We start from the raw sequence: 21,223 nt of genomic DNA, 5'->3' as shown, positions 1-21,223 counted from the left end.
ATGGTGGCTAAAAAAGAGTGGTGCGCTAGTCCGCGGTCCAACTAATGCAAGTCTTAGTGTGCCAAACGTGGCACGGTGCCTTGGTGCTTCCAGCACAAATGCGACATAAGCTGAGGGCTCTCTACACCCACAACACAATCCTCTTGAATTTTGGCCCAAGAATCGTAAGGCACACATGCATTTGACCCACATATGACATATAGCAAACCTCAGGGCCCTACAGGTGCCCAGTGTCACCTCTCCCATATCAACACTATCTTGAAGTGTTCCTTTGTGCACACGAGATCTAAAGACAACCTTATACAGAATTATCCTAAACGGATCCTGGGTTGAACTAGGATATGCCCTTGAGATGGCCTATGTGACGAGGGGATGGGGGGCAAGTGCCCCTCCTTAAGGAGTGGCATTATCAAAATACTCTACTGACATGTGCTAGGATCATAAATCTTTTTGCCTCAGGATACACATCTGCACATCCCCATAATATGTGCAGATATGTATCCCGAAGCAAAAAAGATTTATGGTTCATGCACATGCCACATTAAGAGAGTATTTTGAGTATGCCACTTGGGGGAGTCAGGTTATCACGACTCTAAAAGTAAACATCAAAATATGATTTAAGTCATACTAGGCTTTTTGGAGACCCAAATTGACTCAAAGCCTGGCCAAATTTGGTCATGATATTTAGGTGCACCCTTCCACATTAAGGTAAATATTTGAGTTTTCCATATATTTTCAAATTTATGACATGGCCCCTTGACCTTAGTCTTACTTGTGATACCAACTTAACCGGGTCTAAGTTTCCTCAATTGGGAAAATAGTCGAAGATGGATTTGTGGGTAGAAAAATCGAAGCTTTTCAACATATAAGGGGTTGAAGATGAGGAACCGATTAAAAATAATGATAAGTCACCGAATCATGCCATGAAATTATCTTAGTTATTGTCAATAACACACATTCCAAACTATATATAAAGTCATTAGAAAAGTAGTTTCGGGCCTTTGTAAGCACCTTCAATTACATTCCTTTTAGTTATACTATATTATAGGTATATTGATAATAAATATAGGAAATTTAATATTCAGGGAAGAGCAAGTTGGACACAGGTGAATTTTTATTTTTCTAGGTCATACCACTAGACAGGATGAGCATGGATTTGGATTTTGAAGTCATTTTTTTGTTAGACTGTTTACGGAGGCCCACCCAGCCAATTTACACCCCTAGATATTGGCCAACAATTTTTGGTGACTAGCTGAAAAAATATTTTTAATTTAAAAGCAAAAGTATTATTTACTAAAATCCACACGAAACAAAAATTTTAAATCACAAAAAAATGATAAATTCAGCAATATATTTGAAATACTTATTTACTATTATAACGAGAGTGGGCTGAGTAGAACTGGTTCAACACCAAAATGTGAATGGCCACCCCCCACCCTTATATTTAACTTTAATATAGTTTGAGACATTTTTATATTAAAAATAAATCCAAGAAACTTGCAATCTATGACTAATGTTGCTTAGTTTTCAAAATATGATGTAATCTTCAAACACCCTTTATATTTTAAATTATAAATAAGCATGTTTGATATATGTGCATTAGCACGTGTCACCTTCTAGTTATATATAATAAAATTATATTTTTATCTTTTAAAATTCTCTTGAAAAATAATAAAATATGTCAAACAAAAATATACTCCTATATATTTTTTGAAATTATTTGGTAGCTTTGACGAAGATTAAATATTATATATTTCATTATTTGTACACTAATTCTTTGTTTAACTTTATATATCCTTCACACACACAAAGGAGAGAGAGAGAGAGAGAGAGGACTTTATTTTTTATTATATAATTAGAGCTACATTTTCTACATAATCTATCCTCCTTAATGAAATTTTATTTGAAATAAAAATCCAAAATTCTACCCCAGAAAACCATCTAGGGTTTTCTCAATTTCATTTCCAATGGGTTCTATCTCAATTTCCAAACCCCTTAGGAATTCCACATAAGGGTAAGCCAATGGATGGTCTACTCCCTTTGTCTTCCACCTGTGGCCAAACACCCATAGTTAGATGCATGGGCATTATAACCTTCATCATGTATGCATATTATTTAATTATTTATTCAGGGTTAGTGGGTGTTTTACCTATAATTAAGCACAAGATGATGAAGAAAGAATGCAGTCTCTACTTTACCAAGTTCTGCCCCAGGACAAAGTCTTGGTCCTCCACCAAAGGGTGCAAAATATTTCCCTTTTACTTGGCCCTGTCATAATAAAACACAACATTAATAATGCCATGTCCATTAGGAAAGAGACACCAACTATGCATATGATGTGATGGTCAAGATTCCACAAAATTGTGTTATATTTGTTTTTATATTAGTTTATTTATCAAGTGAATTTTAAAAGATAAAAATATTAATTCATTTTAGACTTGTTGTCTGTGGACTTGTGAACAATGACTCGAGCATATAAGATTACAAAACCCCAAGTGAGGATTTATCCTGTATTCCGAGGATGCATCATGTATATAACATAAATCTCGATAGTTGTGTGAGTCTAGGGATCACCACCCTTAATTTTTGTTTTAAAAATATATAAAATATTCAGTTGGGTGACAAATGAACTTAGAGGCAATTAGAAAAAAAATATTCTTTACCTTAAGCATCTATTTACTTAGTATTTAGTTTGTTGTCAGTAAAAGTTGGCGTGGCGACGAAACTCTTGCACACAAAAGGTCATTTATCTGGTCATAATCACCTTCACCATATGTGCCTATATATATTTGGGAAAAGGTTGCATGGACCGAGGTCCACATTTGGGCCACGTGGATTGTTCCGATGATCGAAATGACAATTCAGCCTCTTGTTTGTGGTTTGGATTGGGTTTGAAACAAAAAAATCCTCCCAAAAAAATATTTTTGTCATATCTTGAATTTAAAATGGATGATCATTTAACTCTTAGGTTTAAAATTGAAATCCAACGATGAAAAAATCCCTCCCAATGGTGTATATGGGCACTAGGGGCGGGGCAAGGATTTTCTTGTCGTGGGGGCAAACTATGGTTAGTTGTAGAACTTGAAAATGAATGGTTTTAGGGAGAAATTCAGAGATTTTTTGTTAGAAGTTGAAGAAAATGATATTTAGCTCATTTCCAATTAGTATATGAGAAAGCTTGATCAAGAGGCAATGTTATCAACAACAAATTTAAGGGAGAGGGGGGGAGGGGGAGAGAAGTGAGGGAGTGGGGACAAATGAGGCATGTAATTAATTGAAAATGTAGGGGTGTCTTAAAGTTCTGTGGGGCAATCGCCCCCACCAACTCCTTACTAACTCCGCGCTGTTGGGCACCACGTTGAGAGATAGATGGTCCTCACTCCATATGACCCCATATATATATATGGGTGGCATTCAGAGACCCTAAAGAGAGCCAAACATTTTTTAATGTATGGATTAGAGGTTTTAGAATGGACTGATTTTTTTGTGAGGATGATGATCTCTATGATAAGGAGATCATTCTCATCGAAAATCAGCTCATTCTGAAACTTCTAACATCATCAAAAGTGATTTATAAAAATCGGACAGTCCACGAATCTTCAACTTGTAAAGTAGGGTTAGAAGTTTTGGAACGAGCTGATTTTTGGTGAGGATGATCTCCTCGTCACAAAAAATCAGCCCCTCATGAAACTTCTAACCCCAATTTTCAAAAATGTTTGGCACAATATTTGACTCTTTTTAGGGCCTCTAAACGCTATATATATATATATGGGTAACGTTGTTTTGACAAAATCCTAAACAACATTCTAGATAAAGTTTTGTCTTATATGGCTAAAAAGTTTTGAAATGAGCTGATTTTTTGTGAGAAGATCTCCATAGTCAATTGATCATCCTCACAAAAAATCAGCCAATTCTGAAACTTCTAACCCCATGAAAAGTGGTTACAAACTAACGATAAAAATTGATAGTTCACGATTCTTCATTCTAAAATTTTTAGTCCATATAAGACAAAATGCTTTGTCTAGAATGTTGCTTAGGATTTTTTCAAAAGAATGCCACCTTCTATATATATATATAAATTTATAAATGTTGATAAATGCATGCATGTTTATATATTTATAAAGTTAGAAGTGTGGAGAAGTATTATCATACACTCCATCTCCAAGGATTAAACTCAGAAGCATTTTCATGAAGGGATGGGTCCAAGTGTACAGCAGTAAAGACAGGAAGGACCTTCCATCCAGAGGGAATTAGATACCCTGCAAAAACAACAATATCACAATTTTTAAGTAAAGCTCAAACAAGTATAATTACCTCGCTTATTATGTACCTATTTTAGACATACCTCTCTGCATTTTTTTATAATATTTAGAGTTACTTCTTTGTCACTTTGACTTGAAAGTTTTTCATCATAGAAATGATGAAATTACCCTTTGAAAGGGCATTCAGGTTAGGCTTGTCAAAGTCAATGCTCAAATGAGGAAACTCTAGTTATTTTGAAGCCGGGAGGCACATAAACAAGGAAGGTGGAAAAAAAAATAATATAACAACAATAATAATAATAGAAAGATTCTATTGACACACTAACTTTTACTAACAAGACACCAATCCTTTTGCTATTAAATACATATGGATTGGTGTGTTAATAGAAGCTCTGTAATAATAGTAACTGACAAAAAATTCCATGGTTTGAAAGTGAGAAAACCTTTGAAGCTGACATCTTGAAGAGCCTTCCTGTGCAAAAACTTGACTACATTTCCGCATCTTAGAACTTCATTTATGACCTAAATGGTAATAATAAGATTATGTATAAAAGACAAAACAAAGCTTGAGTTAGTCCCATCTATAGATTCCAAAAAACTATAAAGAGAAAGATATTGAAGCATTACTGGTCTTGTTTTAATACATTTTGAGTGAACTCCATTTTGTTATAATCTTCCCAGTTTAAGGACTCTGCTTCCTTTCTTTTCCTTATCACTTGATGTTCTTCCTGTACATATTTGTTAGGAAATTAACCAAACCATTTTACAATTTCCTTACTATCTTCTTATCTTCTTTGTTTTTCTTTAAAGGAGATAAGTAAGAAAGAGTGAGAGAGAGATGGGTTGGTTACCTTTAACTTCTCAAGAACATGTGGTGATTGACCAAGAAAGTAGACAGCCATGGCCATTAGGATCGAAGTTGTTTCGTAGCCTCCAAGCAGAAGATCCAATACAATGCTCACTTTTTCTTCATCATTTAAACTTGTAGTGGACAGTATCACATCTAGAAAGTCTCCTTTTGGAAGCCCCACATACCCTTCTTTCCTTTCTTTCATTATAGCCTTTACAGTGGAAGCAATCCTTGCTCTAGCCTGCATAGGTCATTGAAAGAGTTAAAAAGAGCTTCAATATGTTAAAATCCTGCTTGGGTTTGTTGTGGGGTTCTGCTTCCAAGTATCGCAGAGCACTGTAAGCAAGAGCAGTGAAAGCATGGATGCAAAATTATTGTTGGGTGAGAAATATTTTTGGAAAATAGCTTCTTTGGGCATATTGGTAATTATATTAGAAGTTTTGGTCTTTTTTGATCATTAACTAAATATTGTAGGAGCAAGGGTAATTTAGTCAATAAATAAATAAGTAAGGGTATTATCATCTGAAAAATACGTAATTATAAAATTCCGTTAGATTCATACAAACGCTGAAAACAAGAAGTAGATCTGTACAACTTCTAATTTCGGCCGTAATTCTCCAGTGTTTGCCAAACAATAATTGAAATCAAAAGATTTTTTTCTTTCATGAATAGAAGCGCGTTTCAAAGGATCCCCCGTAGTACTCTTTCTTGTTGCTCCCTGTAGTAATGTTTTAATACTACATAATTAAATGTTGGAAAGAAAAACCAACTCAGGCATGTGAGGATCATGTGGAGATCTGATTTTTTTTTTTAAAAAAAAAAAAATATATATATATATATATATATATATATATATATATATATATATATAAGTCTATCCAAGTTTTTGAAAATGGATGATTCCTGAGCTCCAGTGTTTTAAGGACTGGGGTTGTGTGTCTTTATGACATGGCACTCTCTCAACCATTCAAATTCATTACAGGGAACTACAGAGAAAAAGTATTACAGAAGATTCATTCCGATTTCAAATACAAGATAATTTAATCATTAAATAAATAAATAAGGGTATTATGGTCCAAAAATAATGTAACTATAAAATTCCGTTAGATTCTCACAAACGTTGGAAGAAAGAAGGTGACCTGTTTGTCAAACGATAATTCAAAAAGTGGTTTTCAAGATTAAAATAGTATTTCTAACACAACCCTAAATGGCAAAAAATTATAACAATATGTATTTTAGTACTGGAGTTGGTGAATTTCTTCTTGTAATATTACCTTTACAGCCATAGCATATGGGGTTCCTGGAATATTTAATGGGAGAGACACCAACCCTTTCATGAAGGTAAGAAATTCTTTTAATATCACTGAGGTTTGTGGCTCTTCTGGTTCCAAACTTAGTATTTGTTTCACTACAAGATTGAATGTGAACTGTTGTAGATCACAAGAAAAAAAAAATCAGAATTAGAATAACAGATAATCAAAAAGGTAGTTTACTTTCAAGTAATTTTGAATAATTGAAGCATTTTTCAAACTTGCCTTTTTAGCCTCCTCAAAGAAGATAACTTCTTTTCTATTCTTCCATGACTCCATGATGGAAATGGCAAGCCTGTCTATGTTGTAGAGATACTCGGGCTTCGACTTACAAAGGCTTGTTAAGCTAAGTGCCCAACTTCTTAGTCTTTTATGAACGTCTCCGACAACGACAAGCAACGAAAACTTTCCGAGAATTCCGTGAATGGGTTTTGGGTAGCTGCACTGGAATAGCTTCTCTTCATTCTGAAGTATGAACATGTTCAGCTCATAGTCGCAGGAGACGATAGTCGGAGAACCGAATAGGTGTGATTTGAAAACTCTTCCATACCTGATAACAAAACCCATTTGGTCTAAATTAACAAAAATTATAAATAAATAAAAAAAATGTTAAAGGAATTTTTTTAAAGAGTATTTACCTAGAGATGTGATCTTGTAAGAAGCTCCCAATAGTATTTGATTGGTGTGGCTTAAGGAAACCAAGGGTTTCCCCAAGTAAAGGCCAACCCATGCTTCCATGAGGTAAATTTTTGGGTTCTTTTTTTACAAGGAAGGGTTTTAGGAACACAAAGGTTAAAGCTAAGAGGGTAAATATGAGAGAAGGGAAGAGGAACCCAACCATTTTTACTTTTTTTGAATTTTTTACCTTCTTTCAACAACTATATATTAAACCCTAAACCATAAAAGCTCTGCAATGGCCACCAAAGGAGAGAAGAGAGTGGATGACCTTAGTTTTGGTTTAGTTGAAGTAGAAAATCTAAACCACATGCAAATAAGATATTTTCTCTATCAATTGTATCTTATATAAAAGGAAAAGAAAGCAACCTGGCAACAAAGATTATATGAGTGATTTTGTGGATTTTTTTTACTCCAACCACTTTTGAAACTGTGGGTTCAATCAACGGTTGAGATGAAAGGAAAAAAGAGTAGTTTCCTAGAGATTTAATTACAAAGGGTATCACTAGGAAAGTTTTTCCTGTTTAAGCTGTGGGTTTGCAACATATCTGGTTTGAGACTATTATGGTTGGTACATCTGAAATTGCGTTGGACTGTTGTCAGCCGTGGCTGATCGTCATCCCAATAGCAATTATGGTCAGATGGTTTTCGAGATTTGCTTTGAATATGTTTAAGGTAATCATGACCCTTGGGACGACTGTCCGGAAGAGAGGACAGTATTATTTCCCACATTAAAAGGAGAGTTTTGTTTCTGTAACTAAATTTGAGATTTGTAGTCCCCTATTAGAGTAATGCTGGTGTTACTTACTACAACACTGCATTCCACACTGACCGGACAGGAAGGCATACACATAACCATCGATGATTTCCCTCATATCTCGAGGAAAAGCATCTATGTGCACACCTCCACATCATCACAATGTTGAATATAATGTCGTTTGAAGTCACTTTTGCATTTACCTTTCTCTTATTGTCCTAAGGGCACTCTACAATCAAATAAAAAGATTTACCACATAATCTATTGCATTTTTATTACAAAAATTTCATTAAAGTTTTTACAATATTTACCAAATTTATTATTAAACAAACTTTTTTATTTATGAAGGAGATCTGAGCCTAACTAGTAGGGGCGAGACAACTAGACTCTTAGAGCACCATGTCTCACCCAACTCTTCCGGGTACATGTAATACCCCACAAACCACACACACCAAGTTAGTAGGGATAAATCCCTGTGCGTGGTCAATGAGAAGGCTTGAACTCAAGATCTCTACATTTTTGGAGGGATGCCTTGGCCACTATGCCTAACTCCCGTTGATTCATTATCAAGCAAGCCTTATTTTACAAATTTGTTATTCAACAAACTTTGAAGTGAGCCAACATTATTTTTAAAGAATAAAATTCTTATAATATCCTCATTCTTTTAAATTAAATGCCTATTATATAATCTCTCTCCTTTCAACATTTGTACTCTCTCACTAAACAATTATTTGCCCCACATGGTCAGTTTGGTAATCTAACACCATAATCATCTAGATTACATTGTAAAGATTGGTTTAAAAAATAATTACAATAACAGTTTTTTTTGGGGGGATTTTATCTATGTTTTTGGGAAATAAGTGTTGAGAGAGAGAGAGGTATTTATTTATTTTTAATAAAGAAGTGGCCATGTGGGTCCCACTAATAAGTTTGTTGAGCATAAAACTTTATAGATGAAGGTTCCATTTGTAATAAAAATGCGCAATCCTGCTAAATCTAATATTTACACAGATGCAATCACGTGAGTTCTATTCTAAGGTTAGTTGAGTAAAAAACTTTATAAATAAAAAAAGTTTCATTTGTATAAAAAAAAATACAATTTAAATCTAATATTTTAACAAAGATGTGGTCATGGGAGTCCTAATTCAAGGTTTGTTTAGTGACAAACTTTATAAGTAGAGGCTCTCTTTGTAATAAAAATGCATCAGATACGACTGTCCTAGATACGATTGAGGTTCTCCATCAACATGACTGTTTTGAGGAAAAATATAGATTTCTTTGAGATTAGTTCAAATCTTCTAGAGATTAATAGACGTTTTTCTAGGTATATATTTTTCTTAGCCTCACCGATGATGGGTGAGGATCTCCATTAACATGATTGTTAGCATGATAGGAATTCTCAAGAAAAATGCATTCGGAAAAAGTGTATTAATCCTGAGAAGATTGGAATTAATCTCAAGAAAATTTGTGTTATTTTCTCATATCCTAATGGAAAGCAAACGGGTTGAGGTTTTAAAAGCCCTCTAGACAAGACAAATCTTGAACGACCTCTATGGTCTTACTATGCCTCAAACATTTATTGATGTTAGTACCTTGAAAATCATTTGAATTTAAGAATGAATTATCTGACATTTGTAATAGATACCAAGAGGAGAGAGAATTCAAAATTCTAAGTGCAAAAATTGTCACTTCTACATTTATCTCTTAAAATGAATCCACTTGATCAATTTAATCGGAAACATTGCTCACAGATCGAAGTAATCATTTGTTTCATTCATTCTTCACTCTCTCTTCTTCTCAGAACCTTCATTTGTAAAAAAGAGAAAGAGAGAGAGTTCAAAATCCCAAGTGAGAAAATGATCACTTTTGGATTAATCTCTTAAAATCAATCCACCTCAGTCTAATAAGAGAACATTGCTCAAACATCGGATTAACAATTTGCTCCATCCACCCTTCACTATTTTTCTTCTTGGAACCCCTTTTTTCCTCATTAGATATTTTTTTACAAAATACTCTCTCTCTCTCTTACTTAGAAGCCTAAGAACATCTTCTTATCTTCTTCTACAATTTATTGTTCTTCATAGAAAATCCTTTCTCATTCTCTCTACATTTTTTCTCTTTTTTCTTCTCTTAAAACTGTTTTTTTTTCTTTTAGGTTTCTTTTTCAAAGAAAAACTTTTATTCTTTGTCTTGCTCCCCCGAGTCCGACTTTGAAGCGGGCAGCCCACTTCAAAATGTGAAAGAATCATGCTCGTTACATGACACATGGTGTTTTGAATTTATTTCACATCTGTACATTTCCAAAAAAAAATTGAAATGCCTCCTTGGATATGCCACGTGTAATCTAATGGAGGTGGGTTCTTCAAAATTTTGAAGTGGGATGCCTGCTTCAAAGTTTTTTCCTGCTCCCCCATGCCCACCCATTCCCACGTACATATACATATACACTTATTTTATTTGAAGAAGATATGGATGGATGATGAAAAAGGTGGTTATCCCATTCTTTAGGTATCTATTTAATTATATGATAATGAAAAGTAGGATCTGAACGTAGATGAGAGCTTTTCCCTTTGAAATATTAGGCTTCTACCAAATTAAATTATAATTTTTCTTTTATATAATTCAAAATCACCACTATATAATACAATCTGCTTGGATGGAGTTGAGATATAATTACCTGCACCAACATAAATACATGCCCAAAAAAAATGTCAATTAATTGAATGTAGAAGTTATTCTACAAGAAAATTGTTTGATTACAACAATTCAAAAGGACCATTTGACATTTAATCCATTATGTAAACTCTTAATGCCCTTTAGATTTTTTCAAGTGTGCCCTATTTTCCTTCTTCTCATTTCCCCCGATTTATGTCTAGTAAGCAATGATAGCGTCATCATCATCGAAGAGACGAAGACTTATCTCAAAGATTTGAGAACTACAAAAAGAACTTTTTTCTCCATTCAATTCTGTCTAGAGCCACGTTTCCGCTGTAAAAGAGCAATGCTAGTCGGGTGTGTGCTAACGTGCCCCATGATTGAACATCGTCCCCAAGGGGTTGAACCTTTAATTTCTCTTGCCTTCATTAAAATGTTTTACCATGGTGTGCTACAAATCAATCAATGGATGCTTCAGGAGAAATTAAGTAATCAAACTTTATCTAAACCCCATTAAATTAATAAATCCTACTATCGTGTTCTATAAATCGCTTAGTAGCGACATTATCCAAGTCACTAATGATTAAAAATCCCACAATCGGGTCCGACACATCACCCATTAGCAACATTTGTTGCTTTAATCCATTGATTACATCTCTAATTATGGAGCCAAAGTATCCAAATTAAGCAAACCAAAAAGAAGAAATAACTTAATCCATGAATGGGCAGTGAAATTGATTGTGATGTGCACACTTAAAGGAGGGTTATTACCCCATAGTACTTGCTTCCTACACTACACATCCTTTTTAACTGGGACCTCATGTACGTGTCCTCCTCGAAACACATTTAATTAAGGCTCAAAACTTTGCTAATATATTTAAATTGGTTTCCTAAAGGAGAACAAGCAAGGAACAAGGGAAATAGAATTTCTACTACTTTTGATCACAAATAATAATATTTTTTTACATATGGATTATTAATGTTCCTTTATATGGGTTTGATGATCATGAATGGGTTTTAAACATAATTGTGTTTACTGTTGCACCATCATCATCATAATCTTGATAAGCCCATCGTAGTGTATACATCATCAAATACATTTTTTCGGCTTTTAATGAATCAAGAGAACAAGTTGTGGATATTAAGGAAAAAAGAAAGAACATTTGGGCATACTTCTAAACATGTTTGTGTTGATCTTGCAAATATGTTCGCCTGCAATATCTTTTCGATTACTAGTTTCTGATTAAAATGACACATTCCACATTTAAAACTAAAAATAAATAAATAAATAATTTCATTAGAAACCAATTACACTATATCGGCCCGTAAAGTGCTATGAATTTAATTTTTGTGCACTACTTGCACCTGGGTTCTTTTGTTGTATGGTAAAATTTGTATCATGAGGTATCAAAGCCTACACTATTTCTCGGGTACAAACCTAGCTAAGGAAAGTAAAAAAGAATACTTAGACGACCAAACAAGAGTGTCAAAGTGAAAACTTCCATAGTCTTGGGGAAAGAACTACACGGACCCCAAAAGAAGGGTACAAGAGGAAAGCCGCCACAAAGTGATTTGTTGAGGATCAGTGTCCACTCTAAAGCATGATGTTATGTTACAACGACAAAGAGACATGAGCTAATTAACTTTGAGCACCTCTCTCACCTAAGTATTTTTGGACCATTTGTAGGGTTTGTGTCCGATTATCGACGTAAAATTTCATAAACACTTAATAGATATCTTACTCATCAATATAGTAAGATTTCCACGAAAACTTCCCTCTATGAAATGCAAAGGGAGAGAGAGAGAGAGAGACTTTGTTGGGTTATAATCTTTGATAGAGACAATGAATTGTGACAATTACCAATTGTCTAACGCTGTGTTTGGATTGAGAGAAATGGAGAGAAGAGAAAATAATTGAATTTCTTTCTATTTTCTCTTGTTTGGAATGTTAAGTTGGGAAGAGAAGAGAAAAGAAAAAAAAGGTGAGTTTAATTTCTTTTATCTCCAAAAGTGGAGAGAAACTCTTTTAAAATATTTTAGAGTTATGCTAGAGTAACAATGAAATGTATATCATAGGGTGACATTTTTGACGTGGATGTGTGCTAGAACCATAGATGATTTTCATCAAGATCTCACTTGTATCTTGATGAAAAGTATTTATGATTCTAATACACATCCACATCAAAAATGCCCCCTCTCCCCACCCGATGTACATTTTAATGTTACTTCAACATTAGCCAATATTTTATTTTGTTCGACTCTGCTCCTTGATATTTCTCTCCTGCCAATCCAAACATGGTGGAGAGAAATTGAACTTCTCTTATCTTCTTGTCTCTTCTCTTAATGAGTTTCTCCTCTCTCCCCTTCTCTCAATCCAAACATATTGTAATGGTCAACAGGGGCGGAGCCATGATTTTCTTGTAGTAGGGGCAAACTATGGTTAGTTGTATAATGGAAGAACTTGAAGATGAATGATTTTAAAGAGAAATTCAGAGGTTTTTTATTAAAAGTTAAAGAAAAAGATAATTAAGTAATTTCCAATTAGTATATGAGAAGGCCCAATCAAGTGGCAATGTCATCAACAAAAAATTGGGGGGTGGGGGGCGGGGGGGGGAGGGAGTGGGGACAAATAGGACATGTAATTAATTGAAAATATAGAGGTGTCTCAAAGTTCTGTGGGGGCAATTGCCCTCCACCAACTCCTTACTAACTCCGCTCTTGATGATCAAGTCGAAAATGGTGAAGGGACCACGAAGAACAAGTTACCACGTGAGATTCTAGGAGGATGAAAGTAGCTATTAAACAATAGTCAATAGGGTTCATGAATGTTTTAAAACTTAATTTCTATACTCATGAAGATCTTAGAATTATTTTCTTTGAAAAATGAATAATTCGCATAAAGTCAAAAAGTTGTTATATTTTTCTAACAATTGAATTATGCAATTATTTTAATATATTTTTGTATAATTTGATGGGCCCAAATCATATACATATATTTTCATTAAAATATACATGTAAAAGGCAACAAAAAAAAATTGCTTCAAACTAAGTTTACTTTGACTTCAAGAAGGGCAATGCTGGTACTATAGATTTGCTCCCATTTCTCCTCACTTAAGAGGTATATTATCTATTTTTTTTTAAAACAAATTAATGGTTGGTAAGTGAGCACGAGTATCACTTTTGGAGTATGCAGCCCTATCATCATATTTTGGAGTCAATATAATACAAAAATGGTCATATCCCATGTATTTAAAAGCCTTTGATCTCTTACGTATTGTCAAATAAACTATTTCTTCTTCTCTTTTTGATCTTGTGAAGTCTCTCTATCATCAAAAGGAGGATCTTAAAAAACTATAATAAATCTCTTCCAACAAAAGTAAGCTTTAATATTGTGCAATAATGGGGGGGACCAATATCCAAGTTTTATACAGATGTGCCACTTGTACTCATAGGACCCAATCTATGATATGATGTCATGGAAAATCATTATTAATCAATTTTTTGTTATAATTACAAATGGGGTCTTTGCTTTTAAATTGAAGTGCACACGAGGGGAATGTCTTTCTTCTTTTTGGTTGTTATTATTTATAGATCGTGCAGATGTTATGGTGGGGGAACATTGATTTGATTTTGGTTCGGCTGGAACGCAATACTTTGTAGACAAAAAAATATATATAGAATCATCATTCTAAGACTTTTTTTGTTTCTTTTTAAGTCGTGATGAATGCACATAGTAAATCATACACGGCCTGTATGTGGTTGATGTGGCAAGAGCACATAACCATATATTTTTTTCTTCGGGATACACAAGGAAAAAGATTTATGATTTTGTGTCCTTGCCACGTCAACTACGTACCGACCGTGTATGATTTATCGTGTGCATTCATCATTATTCTTTTTTTCACTTTTATTACCGACAAGAAAGAAAGAGAGATAAAAATATGAGAAAAAAGCCCAAAAAGGTGGGGAGTGTAGAGAGGCACGCATGGCTTAGAAATGGTGTTCAATCAAAGGCAATAGTACTCATGAAGCGCGTGTAAGTTGGGAAGAGTTGTTAGATTATTCAATAGTTGTGGTGGTGCCCATGCATGCATGGGTTTGGAACTTTATGACATGTACTCATCACTCACTACACTTTCTCCTCTTTCGAAACAACACGCACGAGTGCGGTGCGGAGTGCCACACAGATGGATTTAATGTCTGCTTTTCACATATTTTCATACCAAAAAAACCTTTGAAGGAACCTCTCCATTAAATTACATGTGGCATTTCCAAAGGTGGCATTTCAAATTTTGCCGGAATTGTAGGGGTGTGAAATAAATTCAACATGCCACACTTGTTTTACCATATTAATAAATGGGTCAGGATCCCTTGACTCCTAAAAATGACTCACGAAAAAAAAAAAAAAACACATGATCCTAACCTTTTAAACACAAAATCCGATGGTTGAGATTTATCTTCGGGATAAATATTTTCAAGATTTGTGTTAGTAAAATACTAATAAATCTCAACCACTAGATTTTGTGTTTGAAGGGTTGGGATCATGTATTTCTTTCATGAGTCATTTTTAGGAGTCAATGAATTCCAAACCTTAATAAATTGGATTCAGTAATATTATTTGGTGGGGGTAAAATTAGATTAATTTTTTAAAAAAATTGTACAAATGTTATTTTTGGATTTCTTATCGAAACCCATCATCTTCAACCTCCTTAGAAACCCTATCTTGTTCTTAGCATTTGAATGTTAAAGACAATAAGATTTTGAATTATTTAATTGATTTGTTGATTCGTAAATTTAGTTGGCTAGTCCCTTATTCAGAGAATTTTATGTATTTGAATAAATTAAGAGAATTTTGTGACTACATATAGTTGTAACTATAGTTTTAATATTTGTCGATTCAACTCGAAACTAAGTGATCAGGTCATCTCAATTTAGAATTTTAAGAAAACTAACTCATGAATGAGAGATCTCAAAATTATCTAGATTATCCCTATTATGGTAATTATTTCCATTTTTTTTATTTTAAGATAATAGAGGTCAAATTGGTATTTCATCAAATTAATATCAGTTGCATTTACAACCATTTTACTATTTAAAAAATAACTTATTTACCAAAACAGCTTTTTAATACATGGTTTGGAATAGTCCTGTCCTGGTAAATAAGATGATTTCATCAGATGCTTTGGTAACTCACCCTATATGTATATCAGGCTCTTGAAAAAATAATTCTATTATTTTGGGTTTTTTAAAATCATAGAAATTTCCTTTTAAGATTAAAAAAATAAAAAAATAAAAAAATAAATAATAGAACATGCTGCCTGGGAAAGCATTAATGGCAGCGGTTCGATTGATGTACACGATGAGGAATATATAATAAGAACTGATCCAATAAGATAAATAAATTTTGATATATTTAAATAAAATATATAATATAGTTACATAATGTCTCACATTTTATCGGATACGATTGTAGTTGATCCAGAACTAATCTGATAAATTATCAAATAGGATCATTTCAAATTAGATCCTTATCAGAGCCGAATCTTGAGCCATATCCAAAATTAATGGATCTGATTTTGGATATGATCTGATCCATTGATTGTCCTATCTAGTGGGTTGAACTGGATAGTTACAGCACTTCATCATGTGAATCCATGCTACATAGAAAGATTTCTAGAATAGGGTTTATGAAATCTTGACAGAGATATCCGATTGCCACACCAAAAATTTTCTAATGCCACACCAATTCCTAGGTACTAGGGGTGCAACTTGGTTCGGTTTGAGGTCAAATTGGAACTTAACCAACATAGGTCGGTTCCACTAAATAAGAACCAAATTCCATTGGAATCAAACCAACCCAAACCGAATTAAAGTCGGTTTTGTTCAACGGATTGCCAATATTCTATAAATTGTAAGTTATACTTTTTAATGAAAATACAAACATAAAATTTCATACAATAAATCACAAATCTATCAAAAAAAAATTCATTAGTTCATTCATAAAAGATCACTAATCTATATCCTAACTCCAAAAATAATTCATAATAATCATTATATACTATATATTTATTTATTACATAGGCGTTTGATTCTCGATTTGATTCGATTCTATACAAGCTTGATTTGAGAACCGAACCAAACTGATTGGTTCTCCATTTTCGTAACTTGGTACCGAACCGCAACTTATTCCAAACCGAACCAAACCATCCCAAAGCTATCGGCTTTGAACCGGACCAAGTTGCACCCCTACTAGGTACCAAAGAATTGCATAAATATGGGGTGGCGTTAGCAAAATTTGGTGTGGAAATAGTAACTATCATCTAGAAAACTGATTTTTTTTATATATATATGTTTTAAATTGATGAATTAAATGACAAAAACTCTTTGAGATAATCATCTTATTTTCTAAAGCATAACCTAGCTAGTGGGAAAATGGATCAAATTAGGCCCAAGTCCTGGGAAGACATTATGCTTGAAGGACAGGCCCATCAGTTTAAAGCCCGTTGTGAAAAATATTTGAATTTAGTAGCTGGCTATAACTTACCAATCAAGCGAAACATGGTGTGGGTTTCTCACAGGTGCGGAGTAGTAAGCGAAACATGTATTTTCAACTAATTACATATCCTATTTGTCCTCACTCCCTCACCTCATCTCCCTCTAATTTTTGCCCCCACACCCTCACCTCCCTCCAATCGTATTTTCCAGCAAAAATAATTTTCCCACCATTCAAGTTCTTCAACTATAAAACTAACCATAGTTTGCCCCCACTACAAGAAAATCCTGGCTCCGCCCTTGGTTTCTCATGTAACGTAATAGTTGTAAAACAATAATCTAGCCCCAGATGATGAAAAATAAAAATAAAAGATTGATGATGCAAGCACGCAACATATAGATTGACGTGGTTCCCTCAAGATCATAGTACGTTCACAAATAACACTAATTTCACTATTCTCTAAGCACCAACAACATAATTCCTTGTTGACTAGTACCATCAAGCTCCACAAACCATAAAACCTTGGAGACACAAGATATAGGTGCAACAAGTGCAGATAAAGTCTTAATTCGATGTTGGACATTAAGCGAACAAGTGCTTTACTGAGTTGGAAGAGAATTAGGGTGAGGTGGTTATGACCGTCCATCTAAATTAAGTCAATGGTCATTCTTACCTCCTCACAACATGAAAAAAGCTCATATTTGATTGACCAAGGCGTTAAAAAAAATTTCAACAGACTAAAACCATCAAATTAATGGAGGATGGAAGAAATTTGACAGTTCCAATATATACAACTTACCCCTAGCTTCTCCTAAAATATTGAAAGACTACCCAACCCCAAAATCACCTATTAACTTAACCAGCGTATCACTCTCATGTTCCAACAATTAAATAATAACTCATAAGAATTAATCCCATACACTGAATGCATTTGACTACAGTATTCCATGTCGATAATAATTTTTGTGATCTATCTCAAGATGCATAAAATAAGAAGAAAAAATAATTATTTACTTCGATGATGGTGATAAAGATCTTAGTATAATTGGTCAAGAGAGTGTTTTTCTCTCATTGACCATCAAATACAAGAAAACAATAAATAATAGCTTTCTTATTTTCTGGCTTCACACTTGATCGGTTAAGAAGGTTTTCTTGGTAACTGCATGTGATGCTTCATCTTTTGTAGTGTCTTTATGTAGAATTCTTATCTTTGAACTTCATAGTTGATATGTGGGTAAGGATTTCTTGAATTTAAAAAAAAAAAAAAGATTTTTAGGTTTGATTTTCACTATAGGCTTTGTAAATGTTTGTTGTAGATTTTTTTTCTCTATCGGGTTTTAGTTTTAGACTTGATCTTTACTAGAGACTTTCTGTAAAAAAAAAAATTTCTTTCTAAGCTTCGTGTTAAATCGGCTGAAAAATATTTATTGGCGTATAGAGAAGGTTTTTTACTATTGATATTCTCTAGTACTAGAGTCCAAGCTTTTATTAAAGACCTTATCTTTTTATTTTTTAGGAAGACTTGGGGTTTTTTTTTTCTCTCTCGAGGGAGGACTTTTGTTTTCTAGGTAAAAATAATTTGGGATTATACAAATGACTTAGCCTTTGATATTTAGAGACTCAAGGTGGGAGAGTGTTTCCAAGCTTCAATTAGTCTAAATGCCATTCTAATTTTGGTGGTTTTATGGACTTTTGATACGCCAAACTTATTTATTTAGTTGAAAGACCCAATATTTAATGTGAATCACTTGGATTTGTTTGGATCATGAACTTTATCTACAAAAAACAAACCCAATCCTAGAAAACCTATTCTTATACAATATATCAAATTTGGATGTGTGAGCCCATCTATGACTTTTAAAGACTTTCTCATAATTTATGCAAGATGTAGGGGCCTTTTTTAAAATTTTGATTTCTACCCTCCTATCTCCCACTAGTAGGAACATATTATAGTGCTTAGTCAACAATGACGATACACCCACATTTTATTAGAATCATTATAGATTGTAAGGATACACTAAAACATCAAATTCAAATTGAGGGCACATCCTTGGCACGAAAGAGGCTATGAATGACAGTCTAGTCTTCATTAGGTATAGTAAACTACAACTCATCGTGATTTTTCAGCGGACTACTCATATCCTAGAGACACATCGTGAATGATGGCACCAAATTAGATTTTATTTCTCTCCATGACCTTCATACCTTTAATCGACAATTGATACCTCTCTACTACGAACTTTAGCACATTTATTCTCACTCTCACTCCACTATTACTTGTATCCAGACATGACACCTATTCACACATGGCAAGATATAGTCACATCTAACACCATCTACAAATGGTGCCTAGGCTCACTAAAGATGAGCCAAAACATCCATGGGTACTCTCAAGGAGTCTGTCAGATGGTCTTCATTAAAGACCCAATTGTCGGGTATCCAGCCCAAGACCAACCCAATAGTAGGTCTAATGGATCTAGATCCGGTAAGGTTTCAAGAAATGGATTAAGACATAATCCAATAAGCTCAATTCGGGCCGACCAACATAGAGCCAACCTAGATGATAAATTTGTGAAATTTAGAGTAGAGAAGGAAAATTAAATAAGATGATATTTTTATATTTATTATTACAACCGGGGCATAGACCACATTCTTGTCCAAGGACTAGTCCGAGGGCAGGCTCGCACATCACACACAGCAGGTAAGTGTGGATGTGCCTTCACAGGTGGCCCCCAAAGAATTAATGCTCATACTAAGTATTGAACTCACGATCTACGAGGATTAACCGCTTATCGATCTGAATTTGCCATTAAGTCAATCTCTCGGTTTAGAATAGATGATAAGGATCCTTTTATGGAAACCTCTCGAAGTATTCACTAGATTTTCTATCCATCAATCAAGAACTCCAAATAAATGTATGGGTGATTTAGACTTGCGTACCCGTCCAGGACCCAGTAAATATTTGTGCAATCCTGTGTTTTCAAACTTAGACCCCTTGACCTTGGTTTTCTAAGAGATATTGGTAGAAATGATCTAAATACCCTCATCTTTAACCTTTAGGAAAAAGCCCTTCATTTACTTTCAAGACATTGTCATCTTAATGATAATTTAAGTATCACAAAACATAAACCCGCTTAATTTGTAGGTTGTGCGTTAGATACTCAATATGAGCAATATTTCCTCGGGGCTACCTGCAACGGCCTCTCTTATCAAGTGCATGTGATGTGAAGCATTGAACGTGTGCGGGGGGGATGGTCCCATATGCCTTGGTTCTGTCCTTGGCTCATCTCCCCCCTAATTGGAAGTAAGTCCGGACACTCCCATTATTAAAAAAACAAAAATTATTCTCAAGATATGATTTTATCCCAACCATTGATTTCAGGTTTTAAATCAAATCAATTTTACCACTAAAACAATTGGCCGCAAGGCAAATATTTATAAAAGAACTTCTATTGACACCCCAACTTTTACTTATCACACCTCAGTGAAACTTAGAAAATAATAAAAATTAATAGGGTGAGAATATCATTCTCACGCTTTATGAAAGGACATTAGATCTGAACATTTTCTTCTATTTGATGGAGAGATTGATTGCCAGACCAACATCAAGAGGTTGAATTGAAGTAGACAATCTTTCATTGATGCCAACTTGTTCTTTTTTATGAGTATTTGTCCATAGTGGAAATTAGTAGTTAAAAAAAAAAAAAAATTCTTGTGCAAGTGTTATGATGATAATTTTGATTTGGAAAAATGTTAATTCTTATTTGAATAATGATTTTCTGACTCCTCCTCTACTCTCTTGATTTGGCATATGCACAAAATCATAAATTTCCTCGGGATACACAACTGCACATATTTTTTTGAATAATGATTTTCTGACTCCTCCTTTGATATACTCCACCTCTACTCTCCTAATTTAGCATAGGCACAGAACCATAGATTTTTCCTTGAGATACACAACTGCACACATTTATGAGGATGTGCAATTGTGTATCTCGAGGAAATCTCTGGTTCTATGCATATACCACGTCAAGAGAGTATGAGGAGTATATCAGAGGGGAGGGGCGGGAGAGTCAGATTATCACAACTCTTCTTAGTTTAAATGGTGTGGGTTAATTTTTAGTTGGGAAGTGATAAGAGTGGTGATAACATGACTCCCCCATGTGGCATACCCAATCGACTCCCCTAACATGGGGTGTGCCAGAACCATAGATTTTATGC

At 34.1% G+C, this 21,223-nt stretch overlaps 1 protein-coding gene across 1 annotated transcript; it reads right to left on the bottom strand.

The window, feature by feature from the left end:
- Positions 1-1,836: 1,836 nt before the first annotated feature.
- Positions 1,837-7,392, bottom strand: LOC147405551 (cytochrome P450 724B1-like). Its single transcript, XM_086432716.1, has 9 exons — positions 7,061-7,392; positions 6,648-6,972; positions 6,387-6,539; positions 5,114-5,353; positions 4,907-4,990; positions 4,706-4,784; positions 4,153-4,259; positions 2,150-2,268; positions 1,837-2,051 (listed from the first exon to the last, which is right to left on the bottom strand). Exons 1-9 carry the CDS (start codon positions 7,261-7,263, stop codon positions 1,925-1,927), a joined length of 1,437 nt encoding a protein of 478 aa, XP_086288842.1. The 5' UTR covers positions 7,264-7,392; the 3' UTR covers positions 1,837-1,924.
- Positions 7,393-21,223: the final 13,831 nt, after the last annotated feature.

The sequence above is a fragment of the Akebia trifoliata genome, chromosome 3, assembly GCF_017979445.1.
Source record: "Akebia trifoliata isolate Shusen 1 chromosome 3, ASM1797944v1, whole genome shotgun sequence".
Classification (NCBI taxonomy): Eukaryota; Viridiplantae; Streptophyta; class Magnoliopsida; order Ranunculales; family Lardizabalaceae; genus Akebia; species Akebia trifoliata.
The sequence above is the reverse complement of the archived record's forward strand: the minus strand, read 5'-3'. Positions and strand labels throughout refer to the sequence as shown.